At 55.1% G+C, this 18,196-nt stretch overlaps 2 protein-coding genes across 3 annotated transcripts in view; one reads left to right on the top strand and one right to left on the bottom strand.

Annotated features, from left to right (window-relative positions):
• RYR1 (ryanodine receptor 1) overlaps window positions 1-1,685 on the top strand; it is a 118,047-nt gene extending 116,362 nt beyond the window's left edge. For both annotated transcript variants that reach the window (XM_060084001.1, XM_060084002.1), the window contains 5 exons: window positions 391-547; window positions 961-1,025; window positions 1,116-1,216; window positions 1,394-1,445; window positions 1,590-1,685. In XM_060084001.1, coding sequence (XP_059939984.1) covers window positions 391-547; window positions 961-1,025; window positions 1,116-1,216; window positions 1,394-1,445; window positions 1,590-1,685 — 471 coding nt within the window. The remainder of the gene's footprint in view (window positions 1-390; window positions 548-960; window positions 1,026-1,115; window positions 1,217-1,393; window positions 1,446-1,589) is intronic.
• Window positions 1,686-1,947: 262 nt separating this feature from the next.
• MAP4K1 (mitogen-activated protein kinase kinase kinase kinase 1) lies at window positions 1,948-17,225 on the bottom strand. Its single transcript, XM_060083661.1, has 31 exons — window positions 17,127-17,225; window positions 16,900-16,957; window positions 16,696-16,786; window positions 15,898-15,962; window positions 14,361-14,416; window positions 14,223-14,270; window positions 14,024-14,066; window positions 13,862-13,934; window positions 13,276-13,407; window positions 12,786-12,848; window positions 12,594-12,675; window positions 11,858-11,974; window positions 11,561-11,639; window positions 11,028-11,086; window positions 10,905-10,948; window positions 10,783-10,827; window positions 10,027-10,069; window positions 9,427-9,589; window positions 9,252-9,334; window positions 8,776-8,860; window positions 7,669-7,745; window positions 7,518-7,578; window positions 6,639-6,747; window positions 6,494-6,552; window positions 6,205-6,308; window positions 5,504-5,678; window positions 5,155-5,217; window positions 4,864-4,953; window positions 4,709-4,779; window positions 3,993-4,048; window positions 1,948-2,104 (listed from the first exon to the last, which is right to left on the bottom strand). The coding sequence occupies exons 1-31, from the start codon at window positions 17,223-17,225 to the stop codon at window positions 2,035-2,037; spliced, it is 2,463 nt and encodes an 820-aa protein (XP_059939644.1). The 3' UTR covers window positions 1,948-2,034.
• Window positions 17,226-18,196: the final 971 nt, after the last annotated feature.

Raw genomic sequence — 18,196 nt, 5'->3', positions numbered from 1 at the left:
GTTTTCTCTGCCTAGAACTCTCTCTCCCACCTAACATTTTCTTCACGTTCCAGCGCACACACGTCCCCTCTTCTAGGAAGCCTTGCCCAATCACCGCAGGCTGGGTCAGGCTTTCAAAGCTTCAACGCTTCCTGTGCTTCCCCCATCTCACCCCTGATTACACTGTGCTTTCCCTGTCCTGGCCCTGAGCCCTCCCTATCACAACCCTGATCACTTCTGGGCTGTCGCTCTCTGAGGCCAAGTTTGTGAGCCCTGTGAGAGGAAGGTTCAGGGCTGTCTCAGTCACTGTCACGTGTGCCCTGCTGCAGCTAGCCCAGGGCCCTGTAGGTACTCGGTGAATGTCGAATGATTGAATGCATGACTAATGTGCTTCTCACCCTGCCCCCACAGTGTTACCTGTTTCACATGTATGTGGGTGTCCGAGCTGGTGGGGGCATTGGGGACGAGATTGAGGACCCAGCAGGCGACGAATACGAGCTGTACCGGGTGGTCTTCGACATCACCTTCTTCTTCTTTGTCATCGTCATCCTGTTGGCCATCATCCAGGGTCAGTGCTCGTCGGGGTTGTGAGAGTGGGGGCTCTGTGCCCAGAGGCAGACTAGCTCGTTTAAGAGTGCAGGCCCAGGATCACATCAGCCTGGATTCATATCCTGGCTCTGCCTCTCCCTACTGTGAGATTTGGGCAAGTCACCACTCTGAGCCTCAGTTTCTCCATCTGTAAAATGGAGTTTTTAAATTATATTAGCCTCATCGGGTTGTTGTGAGAATTCAATCAATTCATAGGTGGTAAATGTCTGGCTCATAAGTGCTCAATAAATGCTAGGTATTATTATTTTTAGGAAGCAGGGTGTGATTAGGGGGATGAGGATGGGAGGCAGGATTCAGAGGTAGGTAGCCAGAAGAGGAGGGAGTCTGACCTGGGTCAGAGGTTGGGCACTGACTTGCACCCTGCCACCCCAGGTCTGATCATTGACGCTTTTGGTGAGCTCCGAGACCAACAGGAGCAAGTGAAGGAAGATATGGAGGTAGGTCATATCTGGGGGGCGACCCAGAGGGATCATGGGACCCTGGGGGGTTGAATGGGCCTTGACTCTGTTGTCTCCTGCCATGCACAGACCAAGTGCTTCATCTGTGGTATCGGCAGCGATTACTTTGATTCAACACCGCATGGGTTCGAGACTCACACACTAGAGGAGCACAACCTGGCCAATTACATGTGAGTGTGGGCCCACTGGCCAATCAGGAGGGTGGGGGCGTGGCTGCCGACAGCCAGGCCGAGATCCTGGCCAGTTAGGGGAGGGGGTATGGTGTCCATGTGGGTGGATTCCCAGCCAGCCAATCAGGAGCAAGTAAGGGTGATTGCGACCTGTCTATCGCTGCCTCCCATCCCCAGGTTTTTCCTGATGTATCTGATAAACAAGGACGAGACCGAACACACGGGTCAGGTAAGGGTGTGTTAATGGGACAATGGGCAGAGACATGGTGAATTTTAATATAAGGTCAATCAGCAGGTGACAGTAAAAAGCTCATATCAATACGAAGCATTTGAAGATGTGACCAACCAACCCTTCCCCATCCCCCACCCCTAGGAGTCTTACGTCTGGAAAATGTACCAAGAGAGATGTTGGGATTTCTTCCCAGCTGGCGATTGTTTCCGCAAGCAGTATGAGGACCAGCTTAGCTGAGACACCCCCAGCTGGCCCTTCACCCCCACCTCGAAGGTCCTTATTCTCACAGCAAGCCCCTTCGCCCCCAAATCCCTCCCTGCAAGGCGGCTGGGGGAGGGTGACCACGTACTGGCAAAATAAAGTCTGTGCTACACCCCTGACATCATTGTGCTGGATTGTTGACATTTGGGGGGTAGGTGGGCATACAGGAATTCTGCCCTTCTCTCCCCCGCCAACCCAAGAAAACCAAGACGGCAGCAGAGACTGAAATCATGTTTATTCGGAGACAGGGGCATGTCGAGATCAGTAATGTGTGTCCGCTAGGGAGGGAGGTCTGGGGACTGGTTCCTAACACCCCGTCAGGGACTCATTCCTGGATGTAGAGGTTACTGGGGGCGGTAGGATCATCTGCTGGGCGTGTCTCCACCACCACAGGCCTGGGGAAGGAAGAGAGAAGTTAGTTCATTCATTCATTTGTTCATTCCTTCATCTGCAGAGGAGTTTATAGAGTCTTTGCCAGCACAATGCTGGGCTATAGCAGTGAATGAGCACACATGGCCCCTGCCCTCGGGGAGCTCAATCTAGAGCAGGAGACCAACATGAATCAGTGAATCAGATGAGTGCAAAGAAGCATGAGGCACATAACAGGGAAACCTAGCCCAAGGGGTCAGCCAAGATGCCCCCAAAGAATGGACGGTGGAGCCTGAAAGAGGCTCAGGAGGGAACTTGGTGAAAAGGCAGGGAAGAGTGTTCTGGGCAGAGAGAAAAGCCTGTGCAAAGGCCTTGAGGTGGAACAGAGCCTGGGGTTTGACTGCAGAAGTCATGGTTTGTGGGCTGTGACCAGGATTGGGTATGTATCTTGAGGTCACGGGAAGGACTTAAAACAGGTGGAGAGTGACACAATCAGATTGGGTTTTTTTTTTTTTTTTTTTTTTGTGGTACGCGGGCCTCTCACTGTTGTGGCCTCTCCCGTTGCGGAGCACAGGCTCCGGACACGCAGGCTCAGTGGCCACGGCTCACGGGCCTAGCCACTCCGCGGCATGTGGGATCCTCCCGGACCGGGGCACGAACCCACATCCCCCGCATCGGCAGGCGAACTCTCAACCACTGCGCCACCAGGGAAGCCCTCAGATCTGGTTTTTAAAAGACCTCTCTGGGCTTCCCTGGTGGCACAGTGGTTAAGAATCCTCCTGCCAATGCAGAGGACACAGGTTCAAGCCCTGGTTCGGGAAGATCCCACATGCCATGGAGCAACTAAGCCCATGTGCCACAACTAAGCCTGCGCTCTAGAGGCCGTGAGCCACACTACTGAGTCCATGCACCACAACTACTGAAGCCTGCGCGCCTAGAGCCTGTGCTCCGCAACAAGAGAAGCCACTGCAATGAGAAGCCCACGCACTGCAACAAAGAGTAGCCCCCGCTCGCCGCAACTAGAGAAAGCCCGCGTGCAGCAACGAAGACCCAACACAGCCAAAAATAAAGAAAGAAAAAAAAGATAACATCACCAGTAATGGGACAAAACATGTGCTTCCTGCTTTGATGCAGTGAAAGGACACACCATCATTTCTGTGGTATTTCTGCCCCAAACGCTTAACCTGGAAACCTCAAACCCAATTGAGGGACATTCTGTAAAACAAATTTCCTGTACTCTTCAAAAGTGTCAAGGTCATGAAAAGCCAGGAAAGTCTGAAGAATTGTCCTAGGCTCAAGACTAAAGAAACATTACTCCAAAATGCAGCCCATCATTCTGGATTATATCCTGGACGAGAAAAAAAGTATTATTTTTTGGTTATAAAGAGCGAGAGCATCATTGGAACAACTGGTGAGACTTGAACGAGCATGTGAATTAGAAGGTAGTGATGTTTCAGTGTTATTTTCTTGATTTTGACAGCTGTATTGTGGTTTGTAAGAGTATGTCCTGGCCTTCATTTAGGAAACATACACTGAAGTATTTAGGGGTAAATTGGCATCATGTCTGCAATTCACATGCAAATAGAAAAAAATTATACATATATGAAAGGGAAGAATAAAGCAAATGTGGTTAAAAAATAATATATGGGGAATCTGGGTGAAGGGGATACACAATTTTTAAATTTATTTTTGCAACTTCTCTGAGAGTCTAAAATTATGTCAAAATAAAAAGTTAGGATAAAAATTAAAAAATGAAAATTCCACGTTGGCTGCTGTGTGGGGAATGGACTATAGGGGGCAGAGATGGAAGCAGGGAGACCAGGTGAGAGGATGTCCAGGTCACAGATACAGGTGGCTGGGGATACCTCCGGATGCCCTCTCCACATCAGAAGCCCCCCCTTCCCGAGTTCATACCTGGGGGAGCCAAGCAGACGGAAGGTGAGGGTGGGGTCTCTCAGCTCCTGCAGCAGCTGGGGGAAAAGGTGCTGTGTCAGTGCCTCTCCTTTAAAGAGAGCAGGGGACGAGGTCTCTGAACTCCTCAGGTCCAGAAATAATCATTCTTGCTAACACTGCTCATCAGCTGTGTGACCTCAGGTGAGTTACTTAACCTCTCTACACCTCAGAGTACTAACCTTTGAAATCATAGTACCTACCTGATAGGCAATCACGAAGATTAAGTAAAATACAAAACTGTAAGGGCAGAGCCTGACACATGGTGTTCTGTGAGCTAAGCACCATTTTTCACTCCATTTCCACTCCATTTTCCGGATGAGAAAAGTGAGGCACAGGAAGATTAAGTCATTTGCCTAAGGTCATTCAGCTGGATTCCAACCCAGGCAGTCTGGGCCATGCTCTTAACCCACATATCTCTACAGTGACCCCATTTTATAGTTGGGAGCCTGAGGCTCAGAGAGAAGCAAAGTCCCTTACACAAGGTCACACAGTGACCCTGGATGAGGTCTGGACCTAAGAGACACTGGGGTAGAGAAAGGGACCTGTCTGAACTCAGCCTAGAGGAAGCTTCTCCTCCAGGACTTCACACCCTGACTCGGTTCTCCCAGTCCATCTGATGAATGAGATGACTGACATGGGAGGGGCTGGGTTGTGGGTGCTGGGATGGAGGAGCTTACCTGGTCCGAGCCTAGAGCCCACACCTGCACTCCATGCTTCCAGAAGGCCTGGAGCCGTCCCCCGACCATAGCTGGGAGGAAAGCAGTGCCTGTTACCCTTGGCTTTCACTTAAGCCTCCAACCTGGACCCCGGACCCTATCATCCCAGCACATACCCACGGCCTCCACTGCTTCAGTCATGGGGATCTCTGGAGTTCGAAGCCCCCTGACTGGGGCCCCCTCTGGGGTCACCAGCTTCAGAGACCCTAGAAGGAGGTAGAGCGGGGTCTTTAAGGGCAGGAAGCGGGACTTAGAAGGTTACGGAGGGACCAGACAATAAATTCAGCGTGAGAAGCAAAGCAGGACGGACAAGGACTGGAGGGGCTCAGCGTTTCTGAGAGAGGCACAGGTTCTGGGGTTCGGAGATCTAGGAATAGTGGGGGAAAGGGAGAGAGGAAGGTTCTTACCGTCCATCAACACCATCACTTTGTCTTCCTCGACCTGAGTCACCTGTACTGGTCCCTTGTGCTCTGCTTGAGAGGCGGGGGTTCAAGGACCAATTCCACCTCACTCCGCCTTTCCCAAGCAAGCGAGCTAGGCACCCTCTCCATTCCCAAAGCAAACGGGCTAAACCTCGCCCATCATAGAGTTCCCCAGTCCCCTATCACCAATCTCACCAATTATATATACCCAACGTTCTACCGTCCCCTCTCGTTTCAAACCCCTTTCTCAATTACGCCGCAGGCTAAGCACCGCCCAGCCACCCAGACCCAACCCTCCCAAACTGATAAGCCCCACCCCTCCCAGAGCCTGCACCTGTGCTCATCTCGCCCAGCCAGCAGGAGAGCGCGCCGAAGCGCACGGTGTGGAAGAGCACCGACTTCGCCGGCCGCCCGGGGCTCACGCCGATGCACACGGCGGGCAGCTCAGAGCCTGGCCCGGTCAGCAGTGCAAACACCGGCAGAGGCGTAGGTAGCGGGAACAGCACCTGCTGCGGAACGCGCAGGGAGGGGCGGGCTCAGATGAGGCTTGGGGCGGGGCCTGATAAGGGGCGGGGTCTTGGAGGACAGTGGGCGTGGGGCTTTCGAAGTATTTCCTAAGTATTCGCTTGCCAAGAAACTTCAGGGCGTGAGGCCTCCGAGGGCTTAGAAATCGACGGATGTGCCCTCAGAGTGGGCATGGCTTCCGTTTGGGGGCGTGCCGCCTTGGCGACAGAGAGGCAGGGCCCCCGGGGGCTGTGGCCCCAAAGGCAGCAGTTTCCTTAGAGACCCAAAGAACCTGAATGGGGTCTCCTTAGAGGTGGGGGTAGGGGCATAGGGCCTGAAGAATAATTAGGCCAGGGGTGAGGAGCGGAGCTGAAAGATCAGTGAGGAGCCTCCAGGTGGGAGGGGCCTTGGGGAGATTGGGGCGGGGCCTCGGGTGGAAGGCCGGGTTCGTGGAGCTCTCAACAGAAGCGTAGAGTGGATGGCCCTGGCCACCCAATCTGACAAAGTCCCCAGCGTCTGCAGGCTCCCTACCCGGACCAGCAGGAACTTGTTCATGGGCTGGTACCACTGAAGCAGGACCACGGATGTCTCCAATGCCCCACACAGGAACGGGCCCCCGGAACTCGCGCCCTCTGCTGTGGAGGTAAGGATAGGTTAGGGTTTATCCTCTCTCCCCTGCTCCGCCCCCCAAAGGCCACACATCTTTCCCCGGGCTCTGTTCACCCTGCCTTAACTCAGCAACCCTCTCGGGTCGAGAGGGAGTCCAAGTCCCGCCCCTGGCCCCGCCCCCTCTCTGCACACCCATGGGGTTTTCTCTCACCCACACAGCACGCCCGGCAGCCTTTGGTGTCCTGGATCTTAGTGGAGACCATGTTCTTCCTGCAGAAGAAGGGAGGCGTGAATGGGGGGAGGGACGGCAGAAATGAGGCATTAGAGGGGTCAGAGGTGCCACTGCGGGCTGGTACCTTGCCAGTAGCCGGTGGGGGCTAATGTGAGCGATGGGACTTCCTGCTCTGGCCTCTTTCCGTTCCAGTAGGCCCAAGATGCTATGAGAGTACAGGTGGGGGGTCTTTCCTGCAGTGTGTGTGTATGTAGGGGAAGCAGGCAGTTATAGGACACTGCACACTCCCACCTTTTCCCTATCCCATCACTTGGCCCCATCCCTTTAAAATGCCCAAGCCCTCAAGTCTCAAGCACCTTTATTTACTCATTTTTCACGCAACATATTTTAAATGCCCACTGTAGGCCAGGCACTGTGCTTGGCTCTGGTGAACCATTAATGGTGAGTAAAATAATTACGTTCCCTACCCTCAGGGTGCTTGTAGCCACATGACAAATGATGGCCACTTAACCAGTCAGATGAAGTTACACACATTACAAAATTTAAGAAGAAACATATCTACAAATTCTGCAAGTCTGTCATCACAAACTTTTGGCTTGGGGTCTCCTCGTAAATTAGAAATTCTTTTATACAAAGTGTTTATAAAACAATGACACATAATTTTAATCTACAACTTGCTCGCTCTATTTTAGTAAAGCATGGAACAAGTACTAACTGTCATCTGCACATCAAAGAAATGTAAAGACTGACTTCTTGTGGAAATTACCTCAAAACTGACTTGAGAGGTGGGCACTACTGTGAGCCCCATTTTACAGATGGGGAAACTGAGGCTCAGGGAGAAGTCTCTTGCCCCAAGTCCCACAGTGGAAAAGTGGCTGGAATTTGAACTGTAGGCTCTGTGAATGGGGAGCCTAATTTTTTTTTCAGCCGTGCCCAGCTATCTCCCAACCCCTTGACTCCTTAAGTTCTGACTCCCCACCCTCCCACCCAGCCATAGCCAGACCTGAGAGAGACATGAGGACATTGTTGATAGAGTACACCCAGGTAGTCCGGCTAGAAAAAAGCTGCAGAGGAAGAGGAGATGGCTCCTGTAAGACACCAGCAACCCCAACTCCAGCCCCCACCCTTGGCCCATCCTAGGTGCTGCCCCTCACCATCTCCAGTGTGGCCTCCTGATCATTTCGGTTCAGGATGAAGATGCCTTCCTCGGCCCCCAGGAGCAGGTGCTGGTCTGGGGAGCACAGACATGAGGATGCTGGGACCTGCCTCATCGTGGGGGACTTCCCAGACCCCCCTATGGCCCCAAACACTGGTACTCTGTTCGCCAGCCCTGACCCTCAATTCTCTGCTCTCCCTCCAAACTGACACTTCCGGCCTCTGTTTCCCCAAATCTGAACTCAAACCCTGACCAGTTCCTCTGAGCTGATCTCACTCTCGCCAGCCTCTGACCACCACCGGTTCTGGTGGTTCTTCCGTCCCTGACTCGCAAATCCGGACCTCTGTCCCCTCAATTCTGCCCCCAACATTAGATGTGACTCCCCGAATAGCCCTCTAAATTCTTTCCCTCTTTCTCCCCAGTTCTGGTCCCTGAACGCTAATCCTATCTCAACACTGATCCTCAAATTCAGACAGCCCTCCATATGGCTTTTTCTGGCCAGTGCGACCCCGAAAACTCTAATACTGTTTCCTTAACATTTATCCCTCACTGACCTTGTCTCCACATCTTTGATCCCAAACTCTCTCCCTTTCTGCTACCTTCTAATCCCTAAAACTCCTGGCCCCAAAATCCTGATCCCAGTTTCTCTACCATTAACCTACAACCGAGGTTAATGGGGTCCAACTGTCCTGGATCTTGTACCCCAAACTCTGACCTTTCTGCTATATCTGACACTCCTTTTTAAAATTTTATTTATTTACTTATTTATTTTGGCCACACCGCACAGCATGTGGGACCTTAGTTCCCCGACCAGGGATCGAACCCATGCCCCCTGCAGCGGAAGCGTGGAGTCTTAACCACTGGACCACCGGGGAAGTCCCATATCTGACACTCCCAGCCTCCAAACTCTAATTTTCCTAGTCTTCACTCTCAGACCCATCTTCACTCCACCCACCTTTGATCCCTCAACTCCACCTGTAACTCCTGGCTTTGCCCCTGCCTCAGCTCTGCCACTCCCTCCCCTCCCCTGTCCCTGCCTTTGTGCCTTCCATTAAGGGCCCTCCCCGTCCCCAGCACATTCTCCATGACCCTCCTGAATGCTCACCCTTGGTGGAGGGGTGCGTCCAGGCTGCCGTGCTGTGGATCCGGAGGGGGCAGCCATTGAATAACTTTACAAGAAGGGCACATCCCTGGGTGGGCCATGGGGGCGGGGCAGCAGCAGATCCAGCAAAAGGGAGGAGGGGACAGGAAGGCGCGGTGGTTAAGATTTGGAAGCAGGAGTGCCAAGGTTCAAATCCCGCCTCTGCTTCCTCAAAGGTTTATACCTTGGAAAGCTACTTCCCCCTCTGGGCCTCAGATTCCCCAGTTTGAAATGGGGGATGACACCTATCTCTACGACATCTACCTCTTTCTGTGAAGGTATACACCTTGTAAAGACACGAGATCAGTGTCTGGCACAGAGGAACTGCTCAACGTATGTCACCTGTTATATTATTAGTCTTCCCAGCCCGACCCCCCCAGTCCCAGCATGCATCCCCAGCCCCATCCAGAGGTGTGAGTCCTCAGCACAGCTGGCCTCACCTTTCTCTTCATCTTTTCCTTCTTGGGGGGCAACAGTGGGGGCTGGTCAGGCTCCCAGGGGGCTGGGTTCCAGAGTGAGGGTTCTGAGATGGGGTGGGGAAAATCAGCCCCCAAACCCCCCTACCCCTGCCCCACCCCACCTCTGCCCACCTCCCACCCCAGCCTGCCCTGTCACCTGAGTGGGCAGTTAGGTGGGGGCTTCGCGTGGCTGGGGGAGGCCCAGGATGAGGGGTGCGTGGGGGAGGCCCACTGGCACATCGGACCAGCACCCCCGGGCTCAGCTGTCCCTCATTCCCAGTTCCCCCAGGACCCTCGTCCGATGGAGAACGGAACTTGGGCTTTGGAGAGAGAGAAGGAGGGTGGGGGGATACATTAGATGATCTGAGAGAGAGGGCGCCCTTCAGTCTGCCTCCACCAGCACTGACAGTAGGTCATGGCTCTGACCTTCCCCACGATGTCCGACCACCACTCCAGCCTTCCCCTCTAACCCACGCCCAACATCAACACATGCCAGCAACTAAAGGGTGAGTGCTGGGTGCAGCAGGCGTTTCCAAGGACCAGCTACTGACCAGTGTCCATCGGGCTAAATATTCTGAGTCCCACTCCTAGGGTCAGGGTTACCACTTCCAGATGCCAATATGCTCATCATCCCAGTCTTCCCAGACTTCAAAGGACCTGGCATCCCAGACTCCAGCCCTAGAGGGCTCAGTATCCTAGCATCTATGGACTCTGGCCTCCTGGCTCCCGGGCCCCCAGCTCTGACCCAGGGCCTTACCTTGGGGGGCAGCGGAGGAGGTGTGTCTTCTGCAGGGGTGGGGCTGGAACACAAAGATGGGGTAAGCAGGTGCGGGTGTGGGGAACAAGCACTGGGGAGGGTTGGGGCCAGAGGTCTGAGCTCAGGAGGCTCAGAGGGCGGCGCGGTCTGGGCTGGGGCTGAGGGCTAAAGGACTGATAACCATGATGATAACAGTAACAGCAACTCCTAGATATCGAGTGCTGACAATGCATCAAGTCTCTGCATCTTCACGCCCGCCTAGGAACACAGATCATATGAGCTCCTGGGGGTCAGGTTCTCACTGGGTGCCGGGCGTGCTGCCCGTGAGCCCATGACAGACGAGATGTGTGGGATGGATGGGTGGGCCCTGAGGCTGACACAGGCCTGGGGCTGGGGGAGATGGGGGCCTGGGCCGACTGCTGGGGTTGAGGACCTGACATGGGGGAAAGGTTCAGCCTGAGGCTGGGTGAGATGAAGAAAGATGAGGGCCGGGGGTTGAGGGTTAGGACTGCAGTTGGGTCTGGGGGTGGGAGCTGGGGACTGAGATGTAGCAGGGGGCCCAGGGTTGAGTTGGGGTGGGGTTGAGGGTCAGGGGTCCGGGGTGAAGGAAGGTGGGGGCATTGAGGGTCCAGTCAGGGGTCAGGGGTCAGCGCTGAGTGGTAGAGGGAAAGCAGGGGCTGAGGCTGGGGTCGGGGTGAAAGGAAGGCGGGTTGTAGGAAGGTGGGAGCTGGGTGGGGGCCTGTGGAGCTGTCTCACATGTCCACGTCGTCGTAGTCATCGTCAGACTCCGACAGGTGCCTCCTGAGGAGGGACAGTTATGAGCCTCGGGTGCTCCCCACATGTAGCCCAGCCTGCCTCCCACCCTAAGGGCCCCTAACCTAGGACTGCTGCTCTTGAAGTCTCCAGGGGGCTGTAAGCGAGCCTGCGGGATAGTAAAGGGTCAGCAGTGGCCCAGGGGGAGGGGAAGAGAGGGCGGCTGGGCGGCAGGGGAGGCATCTCACCGTGTTGGCTGTGGGTCTGGACTCCATGCCTCTGAGCTTCCTGAACTCCATGTGCCGCCCTGGGGGTAACACACAGTGAGCTGGGGACGTGGATTTGGGAACAGAAAGAGTAGACTTGGGGGTGGGGTCTGGGATCAGGGTCTTAGGACTGGAGCTGTCGCTACAGGGGAGGGATCTTGGTTTACAGGGGTCTCATTTGGGGGTCAGGGTTTGAGATCAGGGAGCTGGGGGCTCAGAATGGTTACAGAGTGTTTGTTTTGAGGTTCCACCTGGGTACCAAGGATCAGACAAAGATTTCTGAGGTCTCTGGGAGTCCTGGTGGTTGTGGGAAGTCTCAGGGGGTCTGTTTGCAGGACAGAGAGGTAGGGGTCTCTAGAGTCATTTTGTAGATCAGGTGGTGATGAGGTTTTCTCTGGGGTCTCCTGTGGGGTCAGATGGTGATGGGGTTCTCTGGGGTCTCTGGCAATCTGATGAGGGGGCATCTCTTGGCTTATAGGGTCAGGTGTCCCCAGACGTAAGGATTCTCTACTCACGACAGCAATCCGCGTCTGGGATCCCCAGAGAGCTGGAGCGATGGGTGGATCTAATCCGCCGAGGGATGGCGGGGGGGAGCTGTGCAGAGCGGCGGCGGCATCAGGCCCAGGCCCTCTAGCAGCCCTCACCACCCTGTGGGCCCAGCTTGGAGCCCTTGGCCCTCCCATAACCTCTGTGCGTCCAGCCCTGTGCCAAGCTCCCCATCCTCACTGGCTTTGTTCCTTCTAAGAGAGGCAGCAAGGGGGTGCTCCAGGCAGGGGAACAGCGTGAGCCAAGTGGGGGGGCGGGTCCCTCACCTCAGGTTCCTCATCTTCAATCTCGCCAACAGGGGCCCCCTTCCCTGGGTTCCTCAGTTTGTCAAGAAGATCTACGATCAGGCCTCTGTTTAGCCCGGGCTGGGACACCAGTTGATGCTGGGGGAGGGGAGGAGGGTGTCAGCACACAGAGGGCTGGGCTGGAGAGAGAGGGCTGGGACGAGGGGCTGGAGAACCCATCTACGGGAATCTGGTGGGGAAGTTGCCAACAGAGGAAGAAGGCAGGGAATTCTGGGGACCTGGGGGATTCTGAGGAGTCTGACGGGATTAGAAGAATTGAGGGTAGGGGACTTCCCTGGGGGTCCAGTGGTTAAGAGTCCCCGCTTCCACTACAGGGGGCGCGGGCTCGATCGCTAGTCAAGGAAATAAGATCCCGCATGCCATGCATCGCGGCCAAAAAAAATAGGGTAGTTGGAGAATTCCAAAGGTGTCTTAGAGGGGACTGGAGTTCCCCTGGAATTCCAAAGCACAGCCAGGAATGGGTCCTGAAGCCCTTGGGAATTTGTGAGTTTTAAGAACTCAGCGTATCTTGGAAAAAGGTCTGGGATACAATTTGCAGAGTCTTGGGGGTCCCTGGGGAATTTGGAGGGACTAGGGACTTTGAGAGGGCCATGGGGGTTCTGTGGAATGAAATTATCAACGTTCTAGGCAGCTGTGGGAGGCCCTGGGGGATTCCGGGGGTGAGTCTGGGAAGGCTTCCCTGGGAGGGGAGGTTTACACTGAGCATCTTGGTGGCGCTGGGTCGTTTCTTGGGGCTCTTAGTGAGGGTGACTTTGACAAAGTTGTGGAAGGCAGCCGACCTTGGGAGGAAGAAGGCAAGTTCTGCGGTGAGGGCACCAGAGACCCTCCCATCAGACCATCACCCCTGGCTCCACCCTCCCTCTCCCTCCTTCCCATCAACCTCTCCTACCATTTGCCTTTTTCCTTTAGCCTTGGGGGCTGGTAGCCACTCTTGGTCATGAGGAAGAGAACTCTGTAAGAGCAGGACAGAATATGGGATTCAGACTTTCCAGTGGAGGTCAGACCTCGTGGCTCATGGGAACCCCAATAGCACTAAGGTCAGCAGAGAGCCAAGTGGGGGATAGAATGAGAACGAGGGTTAGGATTTACAAGGCACGGGATGCCCCTTCTAGGGGATACTGCTTATCGCATTACAGAGCTCCTGCAGTCTCGGAGGGAGCCTCAAGATGCTGCTCCCTGTGTTGGGGGCTCCTGGTGTGGAGGGCTGGAGAAAAGGCTTTCTGGGCTCAGGGGAGCCTGAGGGTCTCGGATGGAGCTCAGAGCAAGGGGGTGTCTCCTGTAGGGGGTCTCGTGGTGGGGAAGCAGGTTGGGGGCTGGTGTCCAGGGTCAGAGTTGAGTGGGGTCTCTGGGACTAGGGGCACCTGCCCACATCTGCCTACCTGAGAGGGTGCACGTCAAAGAGTGGTGGTTGTAGCTCGGCTAATTCGATGGCTGTGACACCCAGAGACCAGATGTCACACAGCTCATTGTATCCCCCCTTCAGGGCCACGGCCGCCACTTCTGGAGCCATCCTGGGGGCAGAGACCCTCAGAGAGCCAGGGCTGACACAGGAGGGGGAGGAGGGACTTTTTTGGGGGGTAGGAGGGAGAGAAGGAGAACGGTGCATACAGAGACAGATGCAGAGAGAAACATAAAGATGGAGAGAGACAGACATAAAGACGGAGCGAGGTAAAGGCAGAGAGACAGAGACAGAGAGAGAGAGGGAGGCAAACGCGGACAGATATGGAAAGACAGAGAGATCAGGATAAAAATCAACACAAACACTGAGAGGACCAGGTGGAGGGGGCACAGAGAGCCCTAGGTAAATGGAAAACTCGAAAGGGAGCCCAAGAGAAGACAGAACATTCAACAGAGCAAGGTAGAGGCAGGGCAAAAAGCCAGGACGGAGATTCCCAGAGATCCAGGCTGGGAAAAGCCGCTGCCCCCTGTACCACCCCTATTAGCTGCCAGCCAGGCACCCCTCACCAGTAGGGTGTCCCGATGAAAGAGAGGCGTCGAGCCAGCGTTGCCCCGATCTGGGCCGAGATACCAAAGTCAGCTAGAGGCAGAGGGAGAGACATAGTGACCTCTCCTGTCCCCTTGGGCCCCCAGCCAGTCCGCCTCCAGACCCCCACCAGCCACACTCACCCAGTCTGACCTCCCCAGCATCGTTGATGAGGATGTTGGCTCCCTGGGGAAGAGGGGGCGATTAGAGGCTGTCAGAGATACCCCCCAAGTCCAATGCTGCCGCCACTCCCTGGTCCCACACCCCCCTGAGCCCTCCAAGCACCATTCCCATATCCTGGGCTCCCCACCCACCAAGGCCACCTTTCTGCCCCTAGACCACCTTGATGTCCCGGTGTATCTTCTTCTGTGAGTGCAGATAGGCCAGTCCCTGGGGAGGAGGGTAGACACGGGGGCTGTAAGTTTCCGGGGGCTGGAGCAGGGCCCTGCCCCTACCCAAGCCCACAGAGCATCTACTCACCTGGAGCACTTCCCGGCAGACATAGCTGATCTGGAGCTCTGACAGGGGGCCTGTCACTGCAAAGGTCACCCCGGTGTGGTGTTGGGTGCGGGCCAGGCTCCTGGCCGCCACCCGCACCAGCTGAGAGGGTGCCACACAGGGAGGGGGAAACAGGATGGGACAAGTAGGGGGAGGAGGCAAAGGGGTGGTCAGCAACAGAGAGAGGGGCAGCGATGCAGGGAACCAGAGGCCGGAGGGAGAGATATTCATTCAACAGATATTTACCGCGTGTCTACTGTGTGCCAGCCACCGTGGCAGGCACCGGGGATACAGCTGTGGACAAAAGAGGCAGAGATCCCTGCCCTCATGAAGAGAACATTCCGGTGGGGGAGATGGACAGTAGACAAGATAAGCAGGTAAGATATACAGGACGTGAGATGCTAATAAATAGTAAGAAGAAAAATAAAGCAAGAAAAGACAACAGGAAATATGTGTGGGAAGGGGTATGACATTTTACACAGGGTGATCAACCCTGAGAAGGTGACGGGGGTGAAGATGGGAGCAGCAAGTGCAAAGGCCCGGAGGCAGGAGAGTGCCTGGTGGGTCTGGAAAGCAGTAAAGTGGATGGAGCGGAGATGAGGTGTGTCCGCTTGGGGTGTGCCAGTGGGGGTCAGACTTGTGGGCTGTGATGAGAAATTTGGGCTTGGCTTTGGAGGGAACTGGAAGGTATGGGAGGGCTCTGAGCAGGGGGTGATGTCACTTTGTAAAATGAGGAAAGGCAGAGAGAGACAGGGAGAGAGACAGAGAGAGAAGGAGAATCAGGAACAGACCCAAATTGAGGCATAGGAAGAAAGACATGGTCAGAGAACAAAAAGTGGGAAAACAGACACGGTGAGAAAGAGAGACACAAAGGGGTGAAGAGGATACACTAGAGAGAGACAGTAGACAGAGGGGTCAGAGACCAGGTCTGACGGGCTGGCGGGGTGAGTCACTTCCTCTCTGTGGGCCTCAGTTTCTCCCTCTGAGGACTTCTTAATGAAGTCCTTCCTTCCTGGCATTTGAGGTCTGAGGCTGGAGGGAGACCGGGAGATGGTCGAAGATAGAGGTGCGCAGCAGAAATCTCGAAGTGATCAGAGGCCCACCCCGCCCACACCCTCCAATGCTCTGAGTGAAAAGCAGGCTAAGAGAATCAGAAATGCATTCACTATTAAATGAACATGTGGGCACTGATGATGAGCCAGAAATGCAGAAATACTCAAACGCATGAATACACCTTGGTGAGAAAATGCAGACACGGGGAAGATGGGGCAGGGGAAGTAGAGGGGATCGCTGCATGCAGAAAGACTGGAGCTGGACTCTCAGGTCCTGGAGGACAGGGCTCAGGGCCCACTCGGTCACCACAGTATCCCCATCATCTGGGCCAGGCCCAGAGGAGGGGCTGGCTTACTGTGTGAAATATGGACCGTAAAGACAGTCCCAGGAGACACAAAGGCAGAGAGACAGGACAGGCGAACTGGGGGGGCTGGGGCTACCTGGATCCCCTTGCCCTTCCTCTCACCTTGGTAGATGTCCTGGAGAGAACCAGCCCCACAGAATTCCATGCAGATCCAGAGCTTCTGCAGCCTATAACAGTTCAAGAGCAATACTAATAACAGCAGTAATAAATTATTGTAGGATACCTCCTGGCTCACTGTCCATCTTATTCTAGTTCAACAAGAACTTTAATGTAAGAGCTGTCATCTCTCTGTTGCTCACTACAGTGAGATCATCCCATTTTATAGATGGGGAAGTTGAGGCTCAGAGAGGAAATATATGTTCAGGGTCAACTGGAATGGAACCCAGGTCTTTGGGCTCCTGACCCATGGCATCCTCTGTCGGCCCATGTTAACCTAGGAGACAGGGTAGAGACCTCACAGGTTGTGGAAGTTCGGAGGGGACACAGGAGCTAGGATACCAGGTCTGGGGGACAGAGAACATTATTGGGGCATCTGGGATATTAATTTGGGGGTCAGGAAATTTAGGGGTTCGTATTAAAGGAAATGAAAGTAAAACTAGGGGACCCGAAGGGCAAAATGATGAAAGATTAGTTTTAGGGGACTTGGTTTCAGGTTTGGTTACTGTGAAGGGATCAGTTTGGTGGACCCCTACTCAGAAATGGGAGTTATTTATTGGAGATTAGATTTGGGGGTGCTCTGGTCAAAAAAGTGGGACTTTGGGCTGGGGATCAAGTTAGGAGTGCCCCAGTTAAAAATGGGGGTCCAGGATCAGAGGTCAGGTTAGGGGGTACCCTGGTCAGGAATGGGAGCTCGCGGGTAGGGGCTGGGCTGGGTGTCAGGGCAGGTCTGAGGCTCATCACCAGAGATAACTCCCATGGTAGGCAACGATGTTGGCGTGCCGACAAGTTTTCAACATGAGGATTTCCTTCTGAAGTGTGGAAACATCATCGTCTGCAAGGAGGGGCAGAAGAGAAAAGGCTGCTACAGGGAGGGAGTATGGGGGAGATCCCAGTGTCCCAGGAGGTGGGCGTGTGGGGAAGAAGCTCCTGAGGTCCTCTCCTCACCAGGCTCCATCTTCACCATCTTCAATGCCACCAGGTCCCCCGTCACCTTGTCTCGAGCCTTGTAAAGGGGAAGTTGGCAGTCAGGCGGGCTCCATTCGCCTGAGCTCCTCCTCAGCATCCCTGAACCAAAGCCAAGGACTGGGACCCTCTCACATCCCCTTCCCTTCTTGGGCCTCACCCCAAAGGTCACCGGTTTGAGGGTGAGGGAGAAGGAGGGGGTTCCTCACCTTGAAGACTTCCCCATAGGTGCCGCCACCCAGCCGCTGTAGCAGGTCATAGTGGTCCCGGGGATCCCTATTAAAGATGTCAGGGTCCACGAGGTCCATTCCTAGGGCCCGGAGCTGGGCCTGCGCCCAGGGGCCAGCAGGGCCTCAGGGCTCGGAGTGCTGTCACCTCCCTCCCTCCCCACACGCCCTGCACTCGCCTTGCCTCCACCGGCTGTGGCCTCCCCCCCCCCCCACCGCCCCAACTCTCGCTTCCTGCCCCAGCACAGAGCTGTGCAGCCGGCTCCACCCCCTGTCCCCTGGGCCCTAAGAGCCTGTGAGGGGCAGCTTGCCTTGGGACCCAGGGGACACCCCCTCCACTTCCAGGGCCCTGGGCTGCATGTAAACCAGATGCAAACTATCTTAATTGTGACCTGGAGGGGTGCCCTAACACTCCCTCCCCCGTTCTGGGCAGCAGCTAAAAACTACAGTTGAACCTCTGCTGAGTGCTTGAGTGCTGGGCCACAACTCAGAGATGGCAGGTCTGCACAGAGATGGCCATGCAATGTATATCACTGCTCACCGGGGGCACATACATGCACTTAGTGGTAACCTCCTGTGCGGTGCGAAGACCAGTCGACATGCAAATGCCTGGATATCTGTGTGCACGTATGTGGATGTACCCAGAGCATATACATAAGTGACACATGCATGTGTATTCATGCCTGCAGTGTGTGCAGAATCTGTTCACACATCTCATGACGGCACACACGGGGCACTCGCTTCCACCCACAAAACGAGCCGGAGGGGTCCAGGAACCCCCTCACCCCGCCCCTGCCGGGCAGAGAACAACGGTTTGCGGGCCGCTACCCACGGCGTTAGAATGGAGTGCGAGGAGCTCAGGATCCTGCCTCAGGGGCCGAGGCCTGGGCCAAAAGGGGACCTCAGAGAGCACCTTCCTCGGGACTTGGCCACGGCCCAAAAGGAATCTATCTAACACGTGCATTCCAACACAGTTTTGAGTTCACGGCCGCGCGCAATGCGACGTGGGTGCAAGCTGCCAGGAAACAGTTTCCTTCACTGGGAGTTCCCGC

This window comes from Mesoplodon densirostris, chromosome 19, assembly GCF_025265405.1.
Source record: "Mesoplodon densirostris isolate mMesDen1 chromosome 19, mMesDen1 primary haplotype, whole genome shotgun sequence".
Lineage (NCBI taxonomy): Eukaryota > Metazoa > Chordata > Mammalia > Artiodactyla > Ziphiidae > Mesoplodon > Mesoplodon densirostris.
Note: the sequence above shows the minus strand (reverse complement) of the source record. Positions and strands in the feature narration are given on the sequence as shown.

Excerpts from the sequence above, each read along its gene's own strand:
- MAP4K1 (XM_060083661.1), bottom strand. The coding sequence starts at position 17,225 with ATGGACCTCGTGGACCCTGACATCTTTAATAGGGATCCCCGGGACCAC. Across the intron at positions 16,787-16,899 it reads GATGGTGAAGATGGAGCCTG|ACGATGATGTTTCCACACTT; the intron begins GTGAGGAGAGGA and ends CCCTCCTTGCAG. Across the intron at positions 5,218-5,503 it reads GCTGGGCGAGATGAGCACAG|AGCACAAGGGACCAGTACAG; the intron begins GTGCAGGCTCTG and ends CCTCTCAAGCAG.